The following is a 23,118-nucleotide window of genomic DNA, read 5'->3' on the forward strand; positions in this document are numbered from 1 at the left end:
ATGACACGGTTCCCAACAACTGGTTTGTCCAGGTAAAATCTGTCTGGAGAGGAATTGGTAAGGCAGGTCTTCTCAATACTAACTATATCCTCTTGGGAAGATCTGACGTTTACATTGTGTAGAGGTCGAAGGTGTTTGCCTTGACACAGGGTTTCTTCAGGTCACACTGAACAGCGTGGTGAGTCCTGGCACAGCTCCAACAATGATTATTATCTCGAATCCAGTCTTTGGCCTGATCAGTGGTAAGTTCAGCAAATGCTTTGCATTGACTCAAATAATGCTCTGTGCTATCACAAAATGGGCAGAACCGTTTTATTTCACTTGATTTGGTCTTTTGAGTAGTACCCTTCTGAGGGGACAGGGGAGTTAACCCTCTGGAGTCGATTAACGCGTATACGCGTTTTGGGGTATTTTCTCCTGATAACCCCGAAAAGAACTTAAATTACACTTTCAGTTTTGATCGTACAGATAAGTGCAATACATCAATCGAATCTGTAAAGGGTCTACTTTTTTTTGTATACAGACATAATAACAACAAAACTTTGTGCACTTATAAAATAAAGATAACAAACAAGGAGTGCTGTCTGCAGCCTTTGTCTGTGCTGATCTTCAGATACAAATGTGTCATTAAAATGAACTGTAACTCAGCGAATACTCAACGAAGAGACATGAGAGAGATATCTATAGAAAGCCTGACACGTCTACTTTTAAACTAAACAAGTGCTGCTGAAAACAAATATTCTGTGATAAAGTAATCCATATGAAAACAACGCGATGTCCGTTTTTTCACGTCTCCCTTCATTATCTTCTAATGCGACCACGCCCCCGCGCCGAGCGAGCTTTTGAGATTCAAATGTTTCACTGAAGCGCGCGGCTTTTGAATACGCCCACACAACAGAAGACAACGCAGCGAGACTGTTCTTAAAGTTTTTATTATTTTACTGTTTGCTTCGCGATGAGAGGAATAAGACATAATTCACCCCAAAAAGATGTGATGTGGTTGAGGATTTGAGATTTGGATTTCCTCAGAAAAAAGAATGAAGCACTTTATTCAGCGGAGTTTCATAAACATGAGTAAGTCTCTTTTCATTTATTTATATACTTGTACCAGTTTTCACATAACGTGTAAACATTTTACTAGTTAGACTTTTTCCAAAGACTTTTTCCAAACTATAATTCCTGACTAAATGTATAATCAAGTGAAATATGATGAAGTTTCAATAACAATATACACTACTATACCATTCAAAAGCTTGATGTAAATAATATAAATGTAACAATAAATGTAACTGTAACAAATGTAACAATCATTGCTGTTCTTTCAATTTATCCCCCCTAAAAAACCTAAAAAAAAAATATTCTCAGCTCTTTTCAACATTAATAATAATAATAATAATAATAATAATAATAATGATGATGATAATAATAACAATAAATGTTTTTTTGTAGAAAATAAGATTGTTAAAAGGATTTCTGAAGGATTGTGTGACTGGAGTAATGATGCAAAAAATTCAGTTTGAAAGTCAGCTTTGATTTTTCCTAATAAACTGTTTAACTGCACTCACAAGTGAATATTAAATTATGTTGTGGGATAATTAAATATATTCTAAATAAACTACAAACATAAAATTATATAGATTTATTTTGTCCTCACATTCTTTCTTGTAACTCATCCCTCTCAGTGACACAGCTGACTGAATGGCTCATTATGCAGCTCATTATGCAGGCCTTTGTCTTCTCAGGTGTGAATTCATGATAGTTGACGCCTACTCGCATATGACTTTTACCAACAAAAAAGGGTCTTAGAAAATTTAAATCAATATATTGTTTTCTGTAAGTGAGTAAACAAGATGATTTTCACATCATTTAGAAAAAAAAAATTCTAGGCTACAAGCTCCAGTTCTCAAAATTCCTGGGAACCAATTTTCTGTATGTGTTTTATTGCCTTATTCAAGTGATTTAACATTTTTAGTTTTTCACTAACCACGCATAACATTTTTTTTTTCAAAAACACAATCATGTACATACATGCTGCTCACATATTATTATAGCCCAGTTTGTGCTGATTACAGTGAGATTAGACTTTAGCCATTTAGATATTTATAAGAAACTGAAAAAAGCACAAATGTCAGGGCATGACAAAACTTAAAAATAGAAAAGGCCCCAAAAATACCCTTAGACTCCAGAGGGTTAAATTGTGAGCCTCTCCATCTCCATGAAGAACGGCTACAGTCCTCCTCACGAGGAGTTCAAGTCTGACAGTCTTGAACTCCTCGTGAGGCAATCTCAACATCAAAGTCATGGCACCAAGCTTCATAGCGGAGCCAGTTTGAGAGGTCATGCAGAGTAGGTACAGTTCCAGGCTGCCAGAACATGTCACGGCGGAACTCAGCTCGCTGCTCAGAAGGAAGTTTACTCACAAGGCGTGCAACATGTGACCCACAATTCAGTTCAATGTCACCTTCAGGTCCTAAAGTCTTCAACAAACCCACCAACGACTGTACTTGAAGAGCGAACTTTTGGAATGCAACAAGTATCCCCATGCCTTACATCAGGGGCTTCCAGAACACTGGCAATTTTTCTCAATGCTAGTTGGTGGGGCCGACCAAACTTCTCATGGAGGGCCACAATGGTGTCAGTAAATGGGGTAGGGGAGTTCAGAAAAGCATCTGCAATCAGCTTAGCTTCATCCAAGTTTAAATGGTCCACCAGTATTTGATATTTAAAGAGTTCAGTCCCATCTGGAGGAAGCAAATTCTCTAAAGCAATTCGAAGTCTGGCAAACTCGCTTGGATCTGGCCGGCTGAACTTGGGGATAGTAGGGGTAGGCCCTCTATAGACATACTCTGACCCTGAGGTATGGGTAAAATATGGTATATTGGATTTTACTGCAGGTCTTAGATGACTCAACTGAGCTGGCATGGCTCCACGTTGGGGAGAGGAAACTGGGATTTGGGCCTGTGAAGGTTTCCGATATAAGGACTGTGCAGTTGAGGATAACAACTCTCTGAGGTCTTCAGGTGTTGGTGGTGGAGGTAGCACATTTGGACTTTGAGAATAATACTGAGGAGGCAGATATGCTTGGGAAGATTGAGACTTGGAGGCCTTCGAGTACCTCTGTACCTATCGTTGATAGGTAGCTGTGCTGGGTTTTGATAACTTTAAAGTCTCCATACCCCTTCTCAGTTCTAACTCGGGCTCAGGCCAGGGTGGAAGCTCAGGCCACTCTTTATCATCAGCTGTTGTGGCCTGCTCTGTCTGGTCTACGTGGCAGGAAGAAGTGAATGGCAATTTGGGGTCTGATTGCACTGGAGGACTGTCATGGCTTTTACATGGACTGAGCTCTGCTCTCAGGGCTTGAGCAATTTTAACAAGTTCTTTGAACTCAGTACTAACTGCTTTCAACTCCATGATGTCATCACGAAAAGCTTGGTGTGTCTGCAGCAGCTGTGCATTCTCTCTGCGAATGGCTTGTAGTTCATTGTAGTACTCAGGCTCAGGGTATCTGGGCTGCTGGGCTGACATGAATGACTGAGCTAGGTTTTCACTGTGCTCTGTAGAACTGAAGCTTGGTGATCTTAACCGAGGGCCTGTGTGAAGAGCAGCATCATCACAGAGGTAATTAGGATTGTGCCACGAAGACTGGAGAGGTGTCAAATGGGCCGGTACCTCCCAGGGGGGTGAGATAGTATGTTCAGTTACAGCTCTGCCACCTACATACTGCACTTCGAAATCTTGGAATCGTACTGGTGGACGTGTTTGGCGTTTTGGTCTGGATGCTCCAACAATCTCCTCATCAGATTCCATGGTACCCAGAATGAACACTGCCTCCGGCTTGAAGGACCAGTTGTTGGAGAGGAAAGAGACTGCTAGGCTTGGGTTCTAACTATCAGCAGTATACACTCCTGGTGTGTCGGTCAGGACACAAAGAATGAGGAGACTGGAGCTTCTTTCCAGAGTGTATTGAAAATTAGTCTAAAAATAAAAAAAAACATAACAGTATAAGTAAAACAGGTACATGATCACAAATAAATCAGACACTTCTTAAGAATAACAGCATTTTCATTATAATCTAAATAACGGCTGCAGTTTTCAATAGGCAAAAGATGCAATTAAAGACAATATAACTATTGGTCTGGTCCAACTAAATGGTTTCAGTATTACTATATTAATAAATCCGGGTGCATTAACAAACCGTGCATCAATTCCCAAATAACATCATCAAAAAGGCAGCAATACTGGTTAATCCTTCCACAGTATCAAAACATGACCGATTACTATGTAAACTGTAACATCTAACTCGGTATTTAGCAGAAATTACACAACATATCTTGTTTATCTATCGAACAATCACAACGTGAATCGTTACATGTCCGTACATGCCAGTGTAACTACAATGTTAATTAATACACTTCAAACACATTTAGTACATACGGAAATTGAAGAAAACTTACTTTATGGTCACGAACTAACACTCTGAAACACCAAATGCCGACAAACATCCAAAATAACAGGCAGGACAAAACTTAAGTGCACAGTTGCCGTTCTCTCAGTAATAATACAAGCAGGCTGCAGGCAGCAACCTTGTACAATAATGCCTCCTACTGGATGTATCTGGAAATATGCTCTACAAACTATCATAATAGAAGTCCCTCAATAAAAGACCTAATTTCTCCAGGAGCCTTTCATACACCGAGGTTAAAATATACGTTTTTTGGCAGGGTTACCTTGGTTAAATTTGCATTTTAGGGGCTATTGGTATTGGGGTTGCTTCAACCCGCAGACATGAAAAACAACCGCAGACTTGGCAACACTGGATCAGGTGGAGCGGCATTTACTACACAGAGCCGTAGTCCACCGACAAGCTACACAAAATCGCTTTCAAAATCGATTTCAAAAATTTGTGGTGCCATCCCAATCACTCTCACAGACCTTTTCCTGGACTGTGCCCAGCTGGTGGAATGACCTCCCAATCTCAATTTACATTCCAAGTCTTTACTCATTTTCAAAAAACATCTAAAGACTCATCTTTTTTGCCAGCACTTGACCAACTAATACTAGCACTTACCTTTTCTTTTCTTGTCTATCCAATTCTTGAAAAAAAAAAAAAAACCTTGCTACGAGTTCTGTGCTAGACTAACTGAGAATTGTCATGGCACTTGTATACTGTTGTTGTTCTCTCATTGGTCTGATTGCTTCTATTGTCATCATTAATAAGCATCAGATAAAAGCAGCATCTGCTAAATGATTAAATGTAAATGTAAATATAAAACATGGCTACTTATGACAGACAATGATGGACACATGACAAGAACAAACCAATGGGGAACAAGACACATGACTAAGACAACCAATCAGAACAAGACACAGTGAACGGAACAAGGGCAAGACACATGACACTAGACAAACAAAACTACAAAATAAAGAACAAGATTTTGGAAAAAAATCCAATGAGGCACTCAAGAGGATGCAAAAAGTTAAAAAGCCTTTAATAGCTATGAAAACACAAGAGGGGTGTTGGTTCGACCAACACCCTGATAAAGGCCAATGGGCCGATACGCGTGAACTATTATTAACGGCTTTTTAACTTTCACTATTGAGTGCCTGGATGAAACAAACCCTACAAAATAAAGGGATTCCAGCAGCGCTTTCTCTTTGACAAAATAAAAGACTTGAAAACAATGAACAAGAAACAAAACCCAAAACAGACCTTACAATTGGATAACGCAGAGTGTCCTGTATTTATCAATATAATTTGGAGGCCAAGGTTTGGTTCATTTGGTAAGCAGGAAAGCTGCTTTTAGAATACAATTTGTGCAAAAAATTTTATATGGAAATTTGGAAACTCCATGGAAAGTCTTAGCTGGGAGTATTTTAAAACAGGTTGGAAATTTAGGTTTGAAAAAAACAATCTTTCTTATGGATACCAATTTTTTGAATGTGAGAGGATTTGTGTTGATAGTGTGTTTAGAGCATGGAGTGTTGTAGAAAGGAAAAGATTGTTTACAAAAAAATCCTCGTTATTTTGGTTAGTAGAAGAACCAATTGTGTATGGGTCACGAATGTTTTTAAAAAAAAGAATTTCCGGGTATGACTGATGCTTTTATTAAAGCTGGAGTTATGACAATAGCTGCGTTTACATGGACCCTACTAATCCGATCGTAACAGGACTAGAAGCACAATCAGAATAAAAAAGTCACATGTAAAAAAAAAAAGTGAAAGTTAAAATAACATACAGCCAAGTATGGTGACCCATACTCAGAATTCATGCTCTGCATTTAACACACCCACAGCAGTGAACACACACACACCGTGAACACACACCCGGAGCAGTGGGCAACCATTTATGCTGTGGTGCCCGGGGAGCAGTTGGGGGTTCGGTGCCTTGCTCAAGGGAACCTCAGTCATGGTATTGCTGGCCCGTGCCTCGAACCCACAACCTTAGGGTTAGGAGTTAAACTCTCTAACCACTAGGCCACGACTTCCCACGTCAGTTGGATTGAATTGGCCAGATCCGACTACAATTTTTATCGGATTGTAAGGGGTGGTTTATTCCTTTTGTATTCCTTAATAAACTGACAATGTCAGTATATTAAGTATCTTAGTGATAATTAAGTGAAGTCATGTAGAAGTTAAGAGACTGAGTTTGAGTTTAGGAGCCTGATTGGCTGGGGGAAGAAGCTCCTCCTTAGTCTCTCGGTTTTTGCCATCAGGCTACAGAAGCACTTACCAGATGGCAGCAAAAGGAAAAGACAGTTACCAGAGTGGTTAGAGTCCTTAATGATTTTAACAGCTCTCCTTTTGCAGCATTTGAGTTAGATGTCCTGCAGAGAGGGGAGAGCAGTCCCTGAGATGCGCTCAGCTAAGCGCACAACTCTTTGCAGGGCTTTGCAGTCTTGACTGCAGCTGTTCCCATACCACACTGAGATACACTGAGTCAATACACTTTGTATGGCCCCTAAATAGAAAGTTTTCAGGATTGCTGGCGAAACCCAGAATTTTCTCAGCTGTCGCAGATGGTACAGTTTTTGCCTGCCTTTATTAAAGTGACAATGCACTTCCTGAACAAATCTTGAAAATCATATACAGATATACTTACTTTATGCCTGTTAATATCTTAACTCATAACCATAAAATAGTAGATACAATCATATTAAAGAAAAAAAATACATTTATATTTAATAGAAAAAGGGGGATTTTGAGTGAAAATAATATAACCAAAATAGGCATGGGCCGATTAACGGTTTCAAGGTATACCGTGATTTGTAAATTTCACAGTTTCAAAACCACTAATATTTTCCATTGCACTGTTTTCTATGTCTCCTCAAAGACTGAAAGAGCAGGAATCCCTCAGGCTGAGTGCAGTGTGGAGAGTAACACTGACCCCTCCTCCTCCTGTTGGTGCAAGCGAGTGGTCAGTCACGTGTGTGTAGGATGGCCGAACTTAAGGAGCTGCCCCCGGAATTTAAGGCCCGGGTACACTTCACATTAGTGATGGGAAACAGAAAAGATTAATTCATTGTTTACCTGGGTCTTCAGTCTATGATTAGCTCACCTCACCTCTTATCTGACAAGTCTTCAGGTTTGAGTCGTTCTTTCATCACGTGACAGACCCATAAGCTTTATCCTATGTAGTCTGAGCCAGAAAGATAATTGATTAGCTCATCTATTGAGTCTTCGGGTTTGAGTCATTCTTCCATCACGTGACAGCCCCATAAACTTTACGCAGGAATAGGCAACTCCGGTCCTGGAGGGCCACTATCCTGCAGAGTTTAGCTTCAGCCCTGATAAAAACTCACCTGCCTGTATCTATCTAGTAATCCCGAAAACACTGATTGCCTTGTTCAGGTGTGTTTAATTAGGGTTTCCAGGAACGAAGTTGCCTATCCCTGCTTTAAAGACAGACTTACCTACACCTCCTATAACGTATGCAGTCTGAGCCAGACAGAAAATTGATTAGTTCATCTATTGAGTCTTCTTCAGGTTTGAGTCCTTCTTTCATCATGTGACAGCCCCATAAGCTTTAACCTATGCAGTCTGAGCCGTAAAGAGAATTGATTAGTTCATCTATCGAGTCCTCGGGTTTAAGTCATTCATTCATCACGTAACAGCCCCATAAGCTTTAACCTATGCAGTCTGAGCCGGAAAAAGAATTGATTAGTTCATCTATTGTGAAGTCAGTTTGTATTTCTTATTTAATTATTTTAAAGTGTTTTGTTGGGGACCTTTAATTTGAAACTGCTTAGTAAAGCGTTGGTTTGGGTGGAGACTTTTAATATGAAAAAGAGCACAGTGACTCAGAAAGACAGATATCTGCACCACATGGAAAGTTAAACGTGTGTTCATGTTCTAATGTTTACATTTTACTCATCTGAAGTTAAAAGGAACATCAGATACAAGATTAAGTTCTCCTTTTAACAAGCAGCCAGTGAAGTAAGTTTTTTATTTATATTATATTTGATTGTTGTGCATTGTGTTGCTGTGTGGAAGAGAACAATATCTATACAAAATATTATAGTTAAGCGGTTGAAGTGTACTTTAAAATGTTTACAAAGAAAACATTTATTTATTTAATGTATTTATGTGTTTATATTCTTTGTTTTTACTTTATATCTGTGTATTTAGTTCTCACTGCATCTTGAGTTGTTTGGTTATGAACCAGTCAATACATCCCCAGTCATTCCCCACCATGGGTTTATCATCCTCAAAAGCCTGGGAAAATCTGGGTAGTCTTTGACTGCTCAGCGAAGTTCCATGGTACATCCCTCAATGAGCATCTGATAATTGGTCCAGAGTTAACCAACACCCTTGAAGGCATTCTCTGTCGTTTTCGTATAGGTCCGGTAGCAATCATGTGCGATATTGAGTGCATGTTTCATCAATTTTAGGTCAAGCCTGAAGACCAAGACTATTTAAGATTCTTTTGGTGGGAGAAAGGAGCTCTAGAATCCCAGCCACAGGTCTATAGAATGAGGGTACATTTGTTTGGCACAGCCTCATCGGACTCAAACACCTCACTGCTCAGGGCCGAGGTAATTGGGTTGATGGTTTGATAAGTGTCTCATCAGTGGGTGAAGCTATCCAGCTAATTAAGGAAGCAAGAGAACTCTGCAGCACAGAGAAACTTCGTTTGCACAAATTTGCATCGAACAGCTAAGAAGTGATAGCATCAATTCCCCAGGAAGAATGGGCTGAGAGATCTATGGTTCATGACTTGGCTTTGGGTGAGCTTCACATGGAAATGACACTCGGTGTGAATTGGTGTGTCACATCTGACAGTTTCCAGTTCCGAGTATCTGTTAAGGAACAACCACTTACTAGAAGAGGAGTCCTGTCCATAGTGGCTTCCGTGTATGACCCACTTGGCTTTGCAGTGCCTTTCATCCTTGTTGGTAAGCAAATATTGCAGATGACGTGTCAAGACAAAGTTGGTTGGGATGAACCACTTAAGGGTGACTTGCGACCACAGTGGGAACGTTGGATTTCAGGTCTATGAAGCTTGGCGGATGTCAAGTTTCAACGATGTTATCTGTCATCAGCTGTTAAGGATGTTCAGCACTATAAGCTTCATCATTTCTCTGACGCTAGTGCTTCAGGTTATGGAGAATGCATGTATCTCAGAGCCATCGACACATCAGGAAAGGTTCACTGTTCCTTAGTTATGGGCAAAGCCAGAGTCGCTCCTACTAAGATTACCACCATACCAAGGCTGGAGTTGTCAGCAGCTGTAGTGGCTGTACAAATAAGTGACTTGCTGAGAAAAGAATTAGAGTTAGACAACCTAGAGGAGTACTTCTGGACAGACTCAAAGGTTGTCCTTGGGTACATTAATAATGATGCCAAAAGATTTCATGTCTTTGTGGCCAATCGCATTCAGCGGAATAAAACAAAGTACTGACGCTAAGCAATGGAGCTATGTGACCTCTGAAGAGAACGCAGCTGATTACACATCCAGAGTCCTTACAGCAGAAGAGCTCATCATCTCCAATTGGTTTACAGGACCACAGTTCCTGTGGAAAAATGAACTGCTCAAAGATGTTAAGGTGGAAGATATCGAAGTCGATGATCCAGAGCTTCAAAAAGTACAGGTTTATGATACCCATAAAAATTAAGAAAGATCATTACTTGATCGGCTCAACAAGTTTTCTGATTGGACAAGAGCGGTGAAAGCTATTGTGAGACTTAAGAGATGTTCCAAGGAAGCCAAAGGTCTCAATCCAAGAGTCAATGAAGCATCAAGCATTGAAGAGAGAAAGGAGGCAGAATTCAACATCATCAAAATTAAACAATCAGCCTTTTGTGATGTGATGCAGAGTCTCAAACATCAAAAGGAGATTAAATCCAAAAACAAATTGCATCAGCTAAATTCCTTCTTAGATGAGCAGGGTATCCTCAGGGTGGGAGTTCCGCTAACACATGCTGCATTACACCTGCATGTGAGACATCCTGCAATTCTCCCAAAGGACAGTCAGATATCGACCTTACTCATCAAACATTATCATGACCAAGTGCGTCACCAAGGGAGAGGGATGACTATGAACGAATTGCGTTCAAATGGTATCTGGATCTTTGGATGTAGCAAGGCTGTTTCCTCACACATCTACAAATGCATTAAATGCAGGAAATTCAGAAGACCCACTGAAGAGCGGAGAATGGCAGATCTCCTGCAAGAACGTGTGGAGGCAACTCCTCCTTTCATATACTGCGGAATGGACTGCTTTGGTCCTTTCTAATTCATGGGAGGAAGAAAAGAGCTTAAGCGTTATGGGCTTCTGTTAACTTGCATGTGCTCAAGAACTGTGCATATAGAAATGTTGGATGATTTATCCACTGATGCATTCATTAATGCATTACGTACTTTTATTGCCATACGTGGACCTTTGCGTCAACTTAGATCTAACCAGGGCACTAATTTTGTTGGTGCAAGATGAGAATTTGCTGAAGCACTAAAGGAAATGAATCCTAAAGGATTTTGGCTGTGAGTTCATTATGAATACCCCATCAGCCAGACACACGGGGCATTTGGGAGAGGAAAATTCAGACAATAAGAAGTGTCTTAATATCCATTCTGGATCGGTCAGCTCAAAGACTGGATAGTGCCTCTCTAAGAACATTTCTCTATGAGGTCATGGTTATCATAAATAGCCAACCATTAACAACAGAGCATCTAAATGATCCATCTGGTCCACAACCTCTTACGCCTAACCACATATTGACTATGAAGTCTTCAGTAATTTTACCACCACCTGGAAAGTTTGTTAACAAAGACGTTTATCTTCATAAAAGATGGCAAAAAGTGCAGTTTTTAGCTAATGTATTCTGGTCACGATGGAGGAAAGAATATCTTCTAAACCTTCAACAAAGGCAGAAATGGCACAAACGGTGTAGAAATGCAAAGGTCAATGACATTGTCATTCTGAAAGAGGACACAGCTCCACGCAGTCAATGGAAATTAGTGAAGGTGACACAAGTGCAAACTGCCACAGATGGCTGTGTAAGAACAGTGAAGTTATTGATCAGTGATTCAACACTGGATAGAAGGGGCAAACATGTTACAAACCCAACCTACCTTGAAAGGCGCATCCAGAAAATTGTTACCCTGATTGAAGCCGAATAAGAATTCCTGCCGTTCCTTGGGTTAGTCTATAATATTTTTGGTTAAGTATTATGTTACAAAGTTACATTAATCACAAGAAAGTGCTTTGGTGGGAGTGTAACTGACAGAGAAGTTAGTTTGTATTTCTTGTTTATTTAATTATTTTAAAGTGCTTTGTTGGGGACCTTTAATTTGAAACTGCTTAGTAAAGCGTTGGTTTGGGTGGAGACTTCTATTATGAAAAAACACATAGTGACTCATAAAGACAGATATCTGCACCACATGGAAAGTTAAACATGTGTTCACGTTCTGATGTTTACATTCTACTCATCTGAAATTAAAAGGAACATCAGATGCAAGATTAAGTTCTCCTTTTGGTAACAAGCAGCCAATGAAGTACAATAAGTTTTTCATTTATATTATATGTGATTGTTGTGCATTGTGTTGCTGTATTCTATTAGTGCAGAGTAAGTGAAGCTATGATTTACAGAATGTACAGTGGAGTTGCTATATACAGTATTAAGCAGAGTATGTACAGAATATAAATAGGAATGCAGTGTAGGATTATATATACATTATGAACAGCAGCAACGTAAGACAGTGGTAATATACAGTTGGTTGAGTGTACAATAGTATTGTTAAACAATGTATTCTATGCAAAATATCAGTAGTGCAATAATATTTTTATAGAAATAGGTACTGTGCTTTGTACAGTAACAATGTTAGACAGTTTACAGTGTAATAGCTTGAACAATGTGCAGTCTGTGCAAAATATGAGTAGTGCAAGTACATGTATGTAAAGTACTGTGACCAGTGCAGTAAGAAAGCAGGTGCAGGTTAGATTGGTGGTGTGGAGTTCAGAAGGGTCACAGCCTGGGGGAAGAAGCTTTTCCTGAGCCTACTAGTGCGAGAGCGTAGGCTCCTGTAACGCCTGCCGGATGGAAGGAGGGTAAAAAGTCCATGGTTAGGATGAGAGGCATCCTTGATGATGTTCCTTGCCCTGGCCAGGCAGCGCTTGTAATAAATGTTCTCAATAGTAGTTAACTGGGTACCGGTGATCCGTTGAGCAGTTTTCACCACCCGCTGGAGTGCTTTGCGGTCAGATGCGGAGCAATTGCTGTACCATACTGAGAGGCAGTTTGTGAGTATGCTCTCAGTGGTACAGCGGTACAATTCCACAAGAATCCTGGGACTCAGGTGAACTTTCTTAACACTCCGTAAGAAGTAAAGGTGCTGCTGTGCCTTTTTGACCAGGGTGGAGGTGTTAAGGGACCAGGTGAGGTCATCAGAGATGTGGGTGCCAAGGAACTTGAAACTCGACACACGGTCCACTACAGATCCATTGATGTAGATGGGGGTGTGTGCATGACTCCTAGTCTGCCTGAAGTCGACAATGATCTATCCTTAGTCTTCTGGGTGTTTAGTTTCAGATTGTTGGTGGCACACCACACAGCCAGGTGCTGAACCTCATCCCTGTAGGCTGACTCATCATCATCTTTGATCAGACCTACCACCGTGGTGTCATCTGCGAATTTGATTATGGTGTTGGAGCCATAAATAGGAACGCAGTCATGGGTGAATAGGGAGTACAGAAGAGGGCTTAGTATGCAGCTCTGTGGCACGCCGGTGTTCAGGGTGGTGATGGAGGAGGAGAGGTTATCTAACTTAACAGACTGAGGTCTGTTAGTCAGAAAATCTAGAATCCAGTTGCATAGGGATGTGCTGATTCCAAGCTGGCTGAGCTTGGAGATCAACTTGGAGGGGATTACAGTGTTAAAGGGCAGAGTGAAGTGCCGTAGAGATGGCTTCCTCTGTTGACTAGGGGTGGAACGATTCAACTTTTTCACGGTTCGGTTTCATGGTTATATAGTGAAGGTTTCTATCTTGTGCTATCTTTAGGAAAAACTATACTTCCAAATAAAATTAAAGAAAAAAAGAATATTCTATCTAACTACAAGCAACAGCACAAATAAATACAAAAGAGTACAGATACAAATAAAAGAAACAGTGATTTTTCAGGTTTGTTTAGGTATTAGTTTTTAGGTACATAAATTGAATAAAGTAATCAAATGTTATACAGCATTGCATTGCATATTTGACTGTATAAATTAAAGATTAATCTTTATTAAAGTAACAAAAGCTATTCAATCAAGAACAGTGAGTGATTTATTTGTTGTTGCTGTTCAATTAATATTAAGACTGTCACTTTAAGAAAATGCACTGAAACAGTACATTCAGCCGGCTATGTTTGCTATAGGATACTTACCAAGACGGGCATTTTGACATAATTTTTGTGTGAATTCGTCCATTCAAACACAATACTCCAGAGAGAGCTTAATATTTGCGTGTGTTCTGAGATGCGGGCAATTCAGAGAGAGCTTAATATTTGCGCGTGTTCTGAGATGCGGGTTTGTGCGCTTCAGATGAGTGCATGCACAAATCTTTTCACTGCTCGCGCAAGCTCGCATCCTCTGGCTCTTAAATGTTTAAACTGGCAAAGCTTAAATGAGTTTAGTTTAAACACATATCAACGTGTGCTGTTCAGGTCTCACCTGTGCGTGCGCTAACAGCACGCACGTGATGACGGAATAAATGACTGCTCAAATTCCAGCACACGCCATTCGCATTAAACAAGAGTGAAATGGTTTGTCCACGTTTTTTTTTTTTTTTTTTTTTAATCGCTGTTGTTGTAATGTACTGGGAAGCCAGACTGTGCATTCATCAACAGAAACATATGTTAGCCAAACCCTGTTTTTCTTTTACATGTTATTTATAAGAAACCATAGCCTATTACAGATGCGTTGTGAGATTTAAGTTGAACCACGGTCTTAGCGCATGCCGAGTGTGTGGAGAACCGTATGTTTTTTTTTTTGTTTGTTTTTTTTCGCGAACCGTCCCACCCCTACTGTTGACCTATTGCAGCGACAGGCAAATTGGAATGGGTCTAGTGTAGCAGGGAGACAGGATTTTATGTGGGATACAACCAGCCTCTCAAAGCACTTGGCAATGATGGGGGTGAGTGCGACAGGACAGAAGTCGTTAAGGACTGAGGCAGTGGAGTGCTTCAGTACTGGCACAATGGTGGAGGTTTTGAAACTAGTGGGGACAGTTTGGGCCAGGGGCAGATTGAAAATGTCCGTGAAGACCTCAGTCAGCTGCTTCACACAGGCTTTAAGCACATGGCCAGATATTCCGTCAGGGCCAGCTGCCTTCTGCGCATTCACCTTACAGTGGATTAAACATCTGAAGTGGAGAGTGTTAGAGGCAGTTCATTGGGTTGATGCTCAGCTTTGAGGGAAATCTCCTTATTATTTTGATCAAAATGAGCATAAAAGTGATTGAGCTCGTCAGGGAGGGACGCAGAGCTGGAGGGAGGCACAGTGCTGGGTGGTTTGTGGGCTGTGATAGTTTGTATGCCTTGCCACATACGCCGGGGGTCTGAAGAATTGAAGTGTTCTTCAATCCTTTGTTTGTGTGTGACTTTGGCCAGGCAGATACCCTTCCTCAGGTTGGTTCTGGCTTTCAGTTGTAATAAATAAATGGCTGTGCATAATAATACATATATATTAAAAATATATATAAACTGACACAAAATGACATTACCGAAAATGGTTTTATTTATTTATTTATTGTATTTTTTTCTGATCCAAGGAGCACTAATGTTTCAGCTGCACTTTAAAAGAAAACTCGCAAAAACGTTGTCGTCACGTCGTCACGACGTAACTGTGTTAGTGTCACAAGTCGGTCAGGCTCATCACTCAGCCACTCACAGCACACTCCCTCACCTGAGTATTAATCACCAGCACCTGTTCACAATTCAGTCATTAATTCACCACCACATAAAAGCACACACCTCAGTCAGCAAGTTGTCCGATCTCGTGTCTACACAGTGGAACTTTCCTCTGTCATAGTTACCTGCATTGACTCCATTAACTTACCTCTTTACTTACCCCTTCTCCTGCGATAATCTCCTCCACTCCTAGTGACCCCTGTGATCCTCCAGCAAACTTATCCTCCAAGTCTCCATCTCCAGCATCAACTGAGGTGTGTGCAACTGTTCAGCAGCCCTGGTCACCCCCCGCTCTGTAAGAAGAATACTGGTGTTATCCTATCGCAAACTATCTCCATATCCTCTCACCAAAGAATCCACATACCTGCATCTCTCCCACTGTCTTTCAAATTACCTGTCTCAATAAACCACTGCATTCAACTAACCCTCTGCATTGAGTCCGTTTGTTACAGAAGATCGGACCTAAAAGGCTGAGGATGAGCAAACCGGACCCGTTCCAAGAGCTGGAGGATTTGCTACGGCATGTGTTAACTCCTCTCACTACTTCCCCAGTTTCTCCGGCAAGGGCTCATCCACCACAACACACCACTTCTGGTTCTCCTGCCCAGATTGTCAGAGCCCAGTATTCCAGCCCAGTTGTCAGACCAGTGCCATACTCAGGATCGGTGGAGGAATGCAATGGGTTTCTCCTCCAATGTTCTCTTGCCATCGTGACACAACCTCAGTTATATCCCAATGAACAGTCAAAAATCCCATTTATTATATCGTCCCTCACAGGTCCCACTCTTTGATGGGCAGAGACAATATGGACGCAAGCTGGTCCGGCAACCCAGTCGATGGAAAATTTCATCGCACACTTCCGGGAGGTATTTGGCACTACTGAGGGCAACTCGTCGACTGGTGAGCAACTCTATAATCTTAAACAGGGCAGAATGACCATACATCAGTATTCCCTACAGTTCAGAACCCTTGCTGTGGCCAGTGGCTGGAATGAGGCATCTCTCCTCACTGCATTTAGTCAAGGCCTGGAACCCAAGCTCCTCCTCCAGCTGGCCGCATACGATGATTCACATGGTCTTGAAAGATTTATTCATCATGGTCTGTCCCCTTTGTCCTCCACGTCCAGCTTACTGCTGCCCACGTCACTCTTCCAGTTACCGCCCTCCTTGACTCTGGGTCATCCGGGAACTTCATCTTGGGGGACCTCTTCTGCCAGCTCCAATTACCAACCACCGCTACAGAAACCATCTACCAAGTAGTCACCATTACAGGAAGACCATTAAATCGGTGGCATGTCCGGTATAGTGTGGGTCCGGTACAACTGACTCTAGGCCTGTTACATACTGAACCCATCAGTTTCCTGGTTCTCGAGGGCTCTACAGCAGATGTCATTCTGGGTCGTCCCTGGTTGGTGCAACATAATCTGATCATCTCCTGGTCGTCAGGCGAAGTCCTCCGGTGGGTTGACCAGTGTTTTCAATCTTGCTTCCCCAATCGGCCATCTCCACCGAAAAGACCTTCAGAGGTCCTGCCCCTTAACACTACCTCCATCGAGAGTCGCTTGGAGAATTGATCCATGGATATTCCCTCCTGCTATCAAGAATTTCGTGTCGTGTTCTGCCCTCACAAAGCCTCACAACTGCCTCCTCACCGCCCCTGGGGTTGCGCAATTGATCTGATTCCGGGTGAGCCAGTGCCTTGTGGAAAAATCTATCCTCTCTCCTTACCGGAACAGAAGGCCATGGAGGAGTACATAGAAGAGGCTCTCAAACAGGGTTAAATCATTCCATCCACATCCCCTGCCGCTTCAAGCTTTTTCTTCGTGGCAAAGAAGGACATAGCCTTGTATTGATTATCGAGCCTTAAACCAAATCACAGTCAAGTTCCGGTATCCTCTTCCCCTCATCCCAGCAGCCCTTGAACAACTTCGGGGAGCCACAATATTCTCCAAACTAGATCTTCGTAGTGCATATAATCTCATCCGTATCCGAAAAGGAGATGAATGGAAGACGGCATTTGTGACCCCTACTGGCCACTACGAATATTGGGTGATGCCGTATGGCCTAGTCAACGCCCCTTCAGTCTTTCAGGACTTAATGCATGCAGTGCTCCGGGAGTATCTCAACCACTTCATCATAGTATACATCGATGACATCCTGATCTACTCCCGGAGCCTGGCCGAACATCGCCAACATGTCCGAACTGTCCTAGCCCGGTTACAGCAATTCCAACTCTTTCTCAAAGTTGAGAAATGCACCTTCCACCAGTCCTCAGTAAATTTCCTGGGATATGTTATTGACAGCACAGGGATCCACATGGATGAGGGGAAGATTGAAGCTATCACTTCCTGGCCACTACCATCCTCCATAAAAGAACTCCAACGCTTCCTAGGCTTTGCCAATTTCTACCACTGGTTCATTAAAAACTACAGTTCAATGACCAGTCCCATCACCGACCTCCTCTGCAATAATCCCAAGTCTCTGTCCTGGACTCCAGCTGCCACTGAAGCCTTCGCCACCCTCAAACGAGCCTTCACAAGTGCTCCCCTCCTAGTTCACCCCGACCCAGAGCTCCCTTTCGAGGTAGAAGTGGATGCCTCAACCACTGGAGTGGGAGAAGTCCTCTCTCAGCGGCAGGGGACCCTTCCTCGACTCCATCCATGTGCCTTCTTCTCCCAGAAGCTCAGCCCGGCGGAGAGAAATTACAACATCGGAAACCGGGAGCTACTAGCGATTTAAACTGGCATTGGACGAATGGCGACACTGGCTCGAGAGAGCGGCTCATCCATTTACGTTTTAACAGATCACAAAAATGTACAATATCTCAGAGAAGCAAAACACCTAAACCCCTGCCAAGCTAGATGGGCTTTATTCTTTACAAGATTCCATTTCACCATCTCCTATAGACCTGGTCCTCGAAACGTCAAAGCTGATGCATTATCCCAAATCCATACTTCAGAGGAAAGTGTGGATGAGCCAGAGACCATAATACCTGCTCAACTCATTTCCAGTCCGATCCAGTGGACCTCCCTGCCAGTCGCTACCGAAGTCCCTCTTACTGCTCCGCCGGGCTGTCCCCCTGGACTCAGGTATGTTCCACGGACACAACACACCCCGCTCATTCATACCAACCATACCTCCCTAGGCACTGGCCACCCTGGGGCTGACGCAACTCTCAAGCTGCTGAAAGACCGCTTCTGGTGGCCCAATATGGCAGGAGACGTCAGGAGATTTATCTGGGGTTGCACAGAATGTGCCATTTCTAAGAGTCCCCGTCATATTCTAGTCGGCAAGGTACACCCACTACCCATTCCAAACCGTCCTTGGTCACACCTAGGAGTGGACTTTATTACGGACCTGCCCCCCTCGGATGGTAACACCTGTATCCTGGTCATTGTTGATAGATTCTCTAAATTCTGCCGCCTCATTCCCCTACAGGGTCTACCCACCACCCTAGAGACCGCGGAGCTGTTATTTAACTGGGTCTTTCACCAATTTGGCCTCCCCGAGGACATCGTGTCGGACCATGGACCCCAGTTCATATCCCGAGTATGGAAGTCCTTTTTCTCACTCCTAGGTGTGACTGTAAGCCTCTCCTCTGGATATGACCCACAATCCAATGGTCAAACTGAGCGGAAGATACAGGAAGTAGGCCGCTTCCTCAGGACCTCCTGCCATGGCCACCAGGACTCCTGGAACCAGTTCCTGGGCTGGGCCGAGTACGCCCAGAACTCTTTTCGCCAACCATCCACGGGCCTTACACCATTCCAGTGCATACTCGGTTACCATCCAAAATTCACCCCACTTTCCATGTCTCACTATTAAAACCTTTTCCCCCTCCTGTCTCCACAGAGACTGACTAGACAGAGGAACCCCCTCTCCCACTGCTTCTGGAAGAAGGATCCGTCTACAAGGTCAAGGAGATTCTGGAATCCCGGCGGCGTGGTGGCAGACTGGAATACCTCGTCGACTGTGAAGGTTATGGCCCTGAAGAACATTCCTGGGTCCCTAGAGACGACATTCTTGTTCCCACACTCCTAGAGGAATTCCATACATCACACCCGGACCATCCAGCTCCTCGGGGCAGAGGGAGACCACCACGTCGTCGGGGTGTTCGGCCCTCAGAAGCGGGCCCTGGAGGAGGGGGTACTGTCACAAGTCGGTCAGGCTCATCACTCAGCCACTCACAGCACACTCCCTCACCTGAGTATTAATCACCAGCACCTGTTCACAATTCAGTCATCAATTCACCACCACATAAAAGCACACACCACAGTCAGCAAGTTGTCCGATCTCGTGGCTACACAGCGGAACTTTCCTCTGTCATAGTTACCTGCATTGACTCCATTAACTTACCTCTTTACTTACCTCTTCTCCAGCGATAATCTCCTCCACTCCTAGTGACTCCTGTGATACTCCAGTGAACTTATCCTCCAAGTCTCCATCTCCAGCATCAACTGAGGTGTGTGCAACTGTTCAGCAGCCCTGGTCACCCCCCGCTCTGTAAGAAGAATACTGGTGTTCAAATTACCTGTCTCAATAAACCACTTCATTCAACTAACCCTCTGCATTGAGTCTGTTTGTTACAGTTAGCTGGGGATATGCTGAAAGTAGTTTGTTGGTTTTTACACTTTTCTAAACTTCAGTTTTCTTTAAATGGTCGATGGTTTAAGGGTGAGTATTGATGTCACCTCATTGTTATTGCATTCATAGAGCGACCCTTTTGCTCATTGTTTAGTTTAAAGTCCGTGTGAACCGGAAGTTTGCGACCGATTTTATTTCCGTATTTTGACATACTTCCGAGAGAAATGGAATATTGAATGAGGAAAGCAGAGGGCGTGTTTTTTCCTCCACGCGCTGTCAACGCTCACGGGGCATTGACAGTTTGAGGGGCATGCTTTTTTTTTTTTTATTAATGCCAAGATACAAATACAGATAATACCAACATTATGTGCAAAGAGGTGACATTACATGCAAAGCACCATTTATAGACATATGCAACAGTAAATAAATAATACAAAACAAAAGCTTTAACAAAATAAATTAAAAATATTAAATAAATTAATTGTTTTAAAAGCTTTGAGATTCTTGGAAGATTAAATAGTTTGGATATACTGTTGAACCTCTTTTTCAAAAACAATATATAAAGGATTTTGACGAGTGAATTTACTGTGGTGAATATGAAATTTTGCAAGAAGTAATAATATGTTAATAATAAAATATTCATTAATTTTTTTTTGTATATAAAGAAGCCAAACAGTACATACTTAAAAAGCAGAGAGAAACCCTGGAACACACTGCGATTGATAACATTAGAGAATTCAATCCAAAATAGCTGTGTGTGAGGACAATCCCAAAAGATATGCATATCAGTTTCATTAGGGTCACCACAAAAATAACAGCTTGTGTCTATGTCTGATTTAAACCTTTTCAAAAATACTTTAGCTGGGTAAAAACTGTATAACAATTTGAATGAGATTTCTCTAACCTTGTTAGTTATTCTATATTTTGAAGACAGAGTCCATACTTTTTTCCAGTCAATATGATCAATCACATTCTTCCAATAAGACATCACATATGGAGTTGAGGACACTGTACAAATTGTGAATAAAAACAGAATGCAATGATGTGGAAGTTTCAAATTTCAATATTTTATTCAGAATACAACCTAGATGACATTTCAAATGTTTAAACTGAGAAAATGTATAATTTTAAGGGAAAAATAAGTTGATTTTAAATTTCATGGCATCAACACATCTCAAAAAAGTTGGGACACGGCCATGTTTACCACTGTGTGGCATCCCCTTTTCTTTTTATAACAGTCTGCAAACCTCCAAATACTTACTATACAAGTTGCTCAAGTTTAGGAATAGGAATGTTGTCCCATTCTTGTCTAATACAGGCTTCTAGTTGCTAAACTGTCTTAGGTCTTCTTTGTCACATCTTCCTCTTTATGATGCGCCAAATGTTTTCTATGAGTGAAAGATCTGGACTGCAGGCTGGCCATTTCAGTACCCGGATCCTTCTTCTACGCAGCCATGATGTTGTAATTGATGCAGTATGTGATCTGGCATTGTCATGTTGGAAAATGCAAGGTCTTCCCTGAAAGAGACTATGTCTGGATGGGAGCATATGTTGTTCTAGAACTTGGATATACCTTTCAGCATTGATGGTGCCTTTCCAGATGTGTAAGCTGCCCATGCCACATGCACTCATGCAACCCCATACCATCAGAGATGCAGGCTTCTGAACTGAGCGCTGATAACAACTTGGGTTGTCCTTGTCCTTTTTAGTCCCGATGACATGGCGTCCCAGTTTTCCAAAAAGAACTTCAAAATTTGATTTGTCTGACCACAGAACAGTTTTCCACTTTGCCACAGTCCATTTTAAATGAGCCTTGGCCCAGAGAAAACGCCTGTGTTTCTGGATCATGTTTAGATATAGCTTCTTGTTTGACCTATAGAGTTTTAGCCGGCAATGGCGAATGGCACGGTGGATTGTGTTTACCAACAATGTTTTCTGGAAGTGTTCCTGAGCCCATGTTGTGATTTCCATTACAGTAGCATTCCTGTATGTGATGCAGTGCCGTCTAAGGGCCCGAAGATCACGGGCATCCAGTATGGTTTTCCAGCCTTGACCCTAATGCACAGAGATTGTTCCAGATCCTCTGAATCTTTGGATGATATTATGCACTGTAGATGATGATAACTTCTAAACTCCTTTCTGATATTGCTCCACTATTTTTGGGGGAATTGGTGACCCTCTGCCCATCTTCTGAGAGACACTGCCACTCTGAGAGGCTCTTTTTAAACCCAACCATGTTGCCAATTGACCTAATAAGTTGCAAATTGGTCCTCCAGCTGTTCCTTAAATGTACATTTAACTTTTCCGGCCTCTTATTGCTACCATTCCAATTTTTGGAATGTGTAGCTCTCATGAAATCCAAAATGAGCATTTGGCATGACATTTCAAAATGTCTCACTTTCAACATTTGATATGTTATCTATATTCTATTGTGAATAAAATATAAGTTTATGAGATTTGTAAATTATTCCATTCCTTTTTTACTCACAATTTTTACAGTGTCCCAACTTTTTTGTAATCAGGTTTGTACAAGCTCATTTTGAAAAAGTGATCAAATCTTATAGTTATGTGATGAAGGTGACAAAAAGCATAGTTTACCTACTGGGATTTCAAATGGGTCTAAAGAAATAGATAAAATTCTGGATGATCTAACAGAGTCCCTTAAAAGCATAACAGTTCCTTTAGGAATAGCGTCCATGACAATGGAGAATTCTTTGGGAGTTACTGGAAATTTAAATTTACATAAAAATTCTTTGTAACTTAAAAGAAGACCTTCTGAGTTAAATGACTGGGAAACAATCAGAATGTTTTTCTCAAACCAATTACTAAAAAAACAAAGATTTTCTCTTGTATACAATGTCTTGATTGTTCCAAATGAAGTACCGATGGGGGAGAAATTGTGCTTAAAGATTATTGACCATGCAAGTAATGCCTGTTTTTGAAATTTAGATAAATTGTAAGGGATTCTAGCAATATTATCATTACAGATCAATAGGAAAGGGAGACCACCTAATTTGGAAAAGTAGTAATTGGGGATAAAATTCCAGATTGAGTTTGGATTAGACAGTTTTTGTGTTGTTCAAAGAAGAGAAATCAAGAAAATTCAACCCACCATACTCATATGTGTTCATTAATACAGACTTCTTAAC

General features: G+C 41.7%; 2 protein-coding genes across 2 annotated transcripts in view; one reads left to right on the plus strand and one right to left on the minus strand.

The window, feature by feature from the left end:
• Positions 1-2,626: 2,626 nt before the first annotated feature.
• On the minus strand, positions 2,627-4,662 carry LOC109048211. The gene is made up of 2 exons (XM_019065906.2): positions 4,455-4,662; positions 2,627-3,975 (listed from the first exon to the last, which is right to left on the minus strand). Exon 2 carries the CDS (start codon positions 3,805-3,807, stop codon positions 3,124-3,126), a length of 684 nt encoding a protein of 227 aa, XP_018921451.1. The 5' UTR covers positions 3,808-3,975; positions 4,455-4,662; the 3' UTR covers positions 2,627-3,123.
• Positions 4,663-8,301: 3,639 nt separating this feature from the next.
• Positions 8,302-23,118, plus strand: part of LOC109086708 (immunoglobulin-like domain-containing receptor 2) — a 42,103-nt gene continuing 27,286 nt past the window's right edge. The window contains exon 1 of the mRNA XM_042754313.1: positions 8,302-8,433. The gene's annotated coding sequence lies outside the window, so the exon portion shown is untranslated. The remainder of the gene's footprint in view (positions 8,434-23,118) is intronic.

The sequence above is a fragment of the Cyprinus carpio genome, chromosome A1 (genome assembly GCF_018340385.1).
Source record: "Cyprinus carpio isolate SPL01 chromosome A1, ASM1834038v1, whole genome shotgun sequence".
Taxonomy (NCBI): Eukaryota; Metazoa; Chordata; class Actinopteri; order Cypriniformes; family Cyprinidae; genus Cyprinus; species Cyprinus carpio.

Coding starts and splice junctions, on each gene's coding strand:
- LOC109048211 (XM_019065906.2), bottom strand. CDS start 3,807: ATGGAATCTGATGAGGAGATTGTTGGAGCATCCAGACCAAAACGCCAA.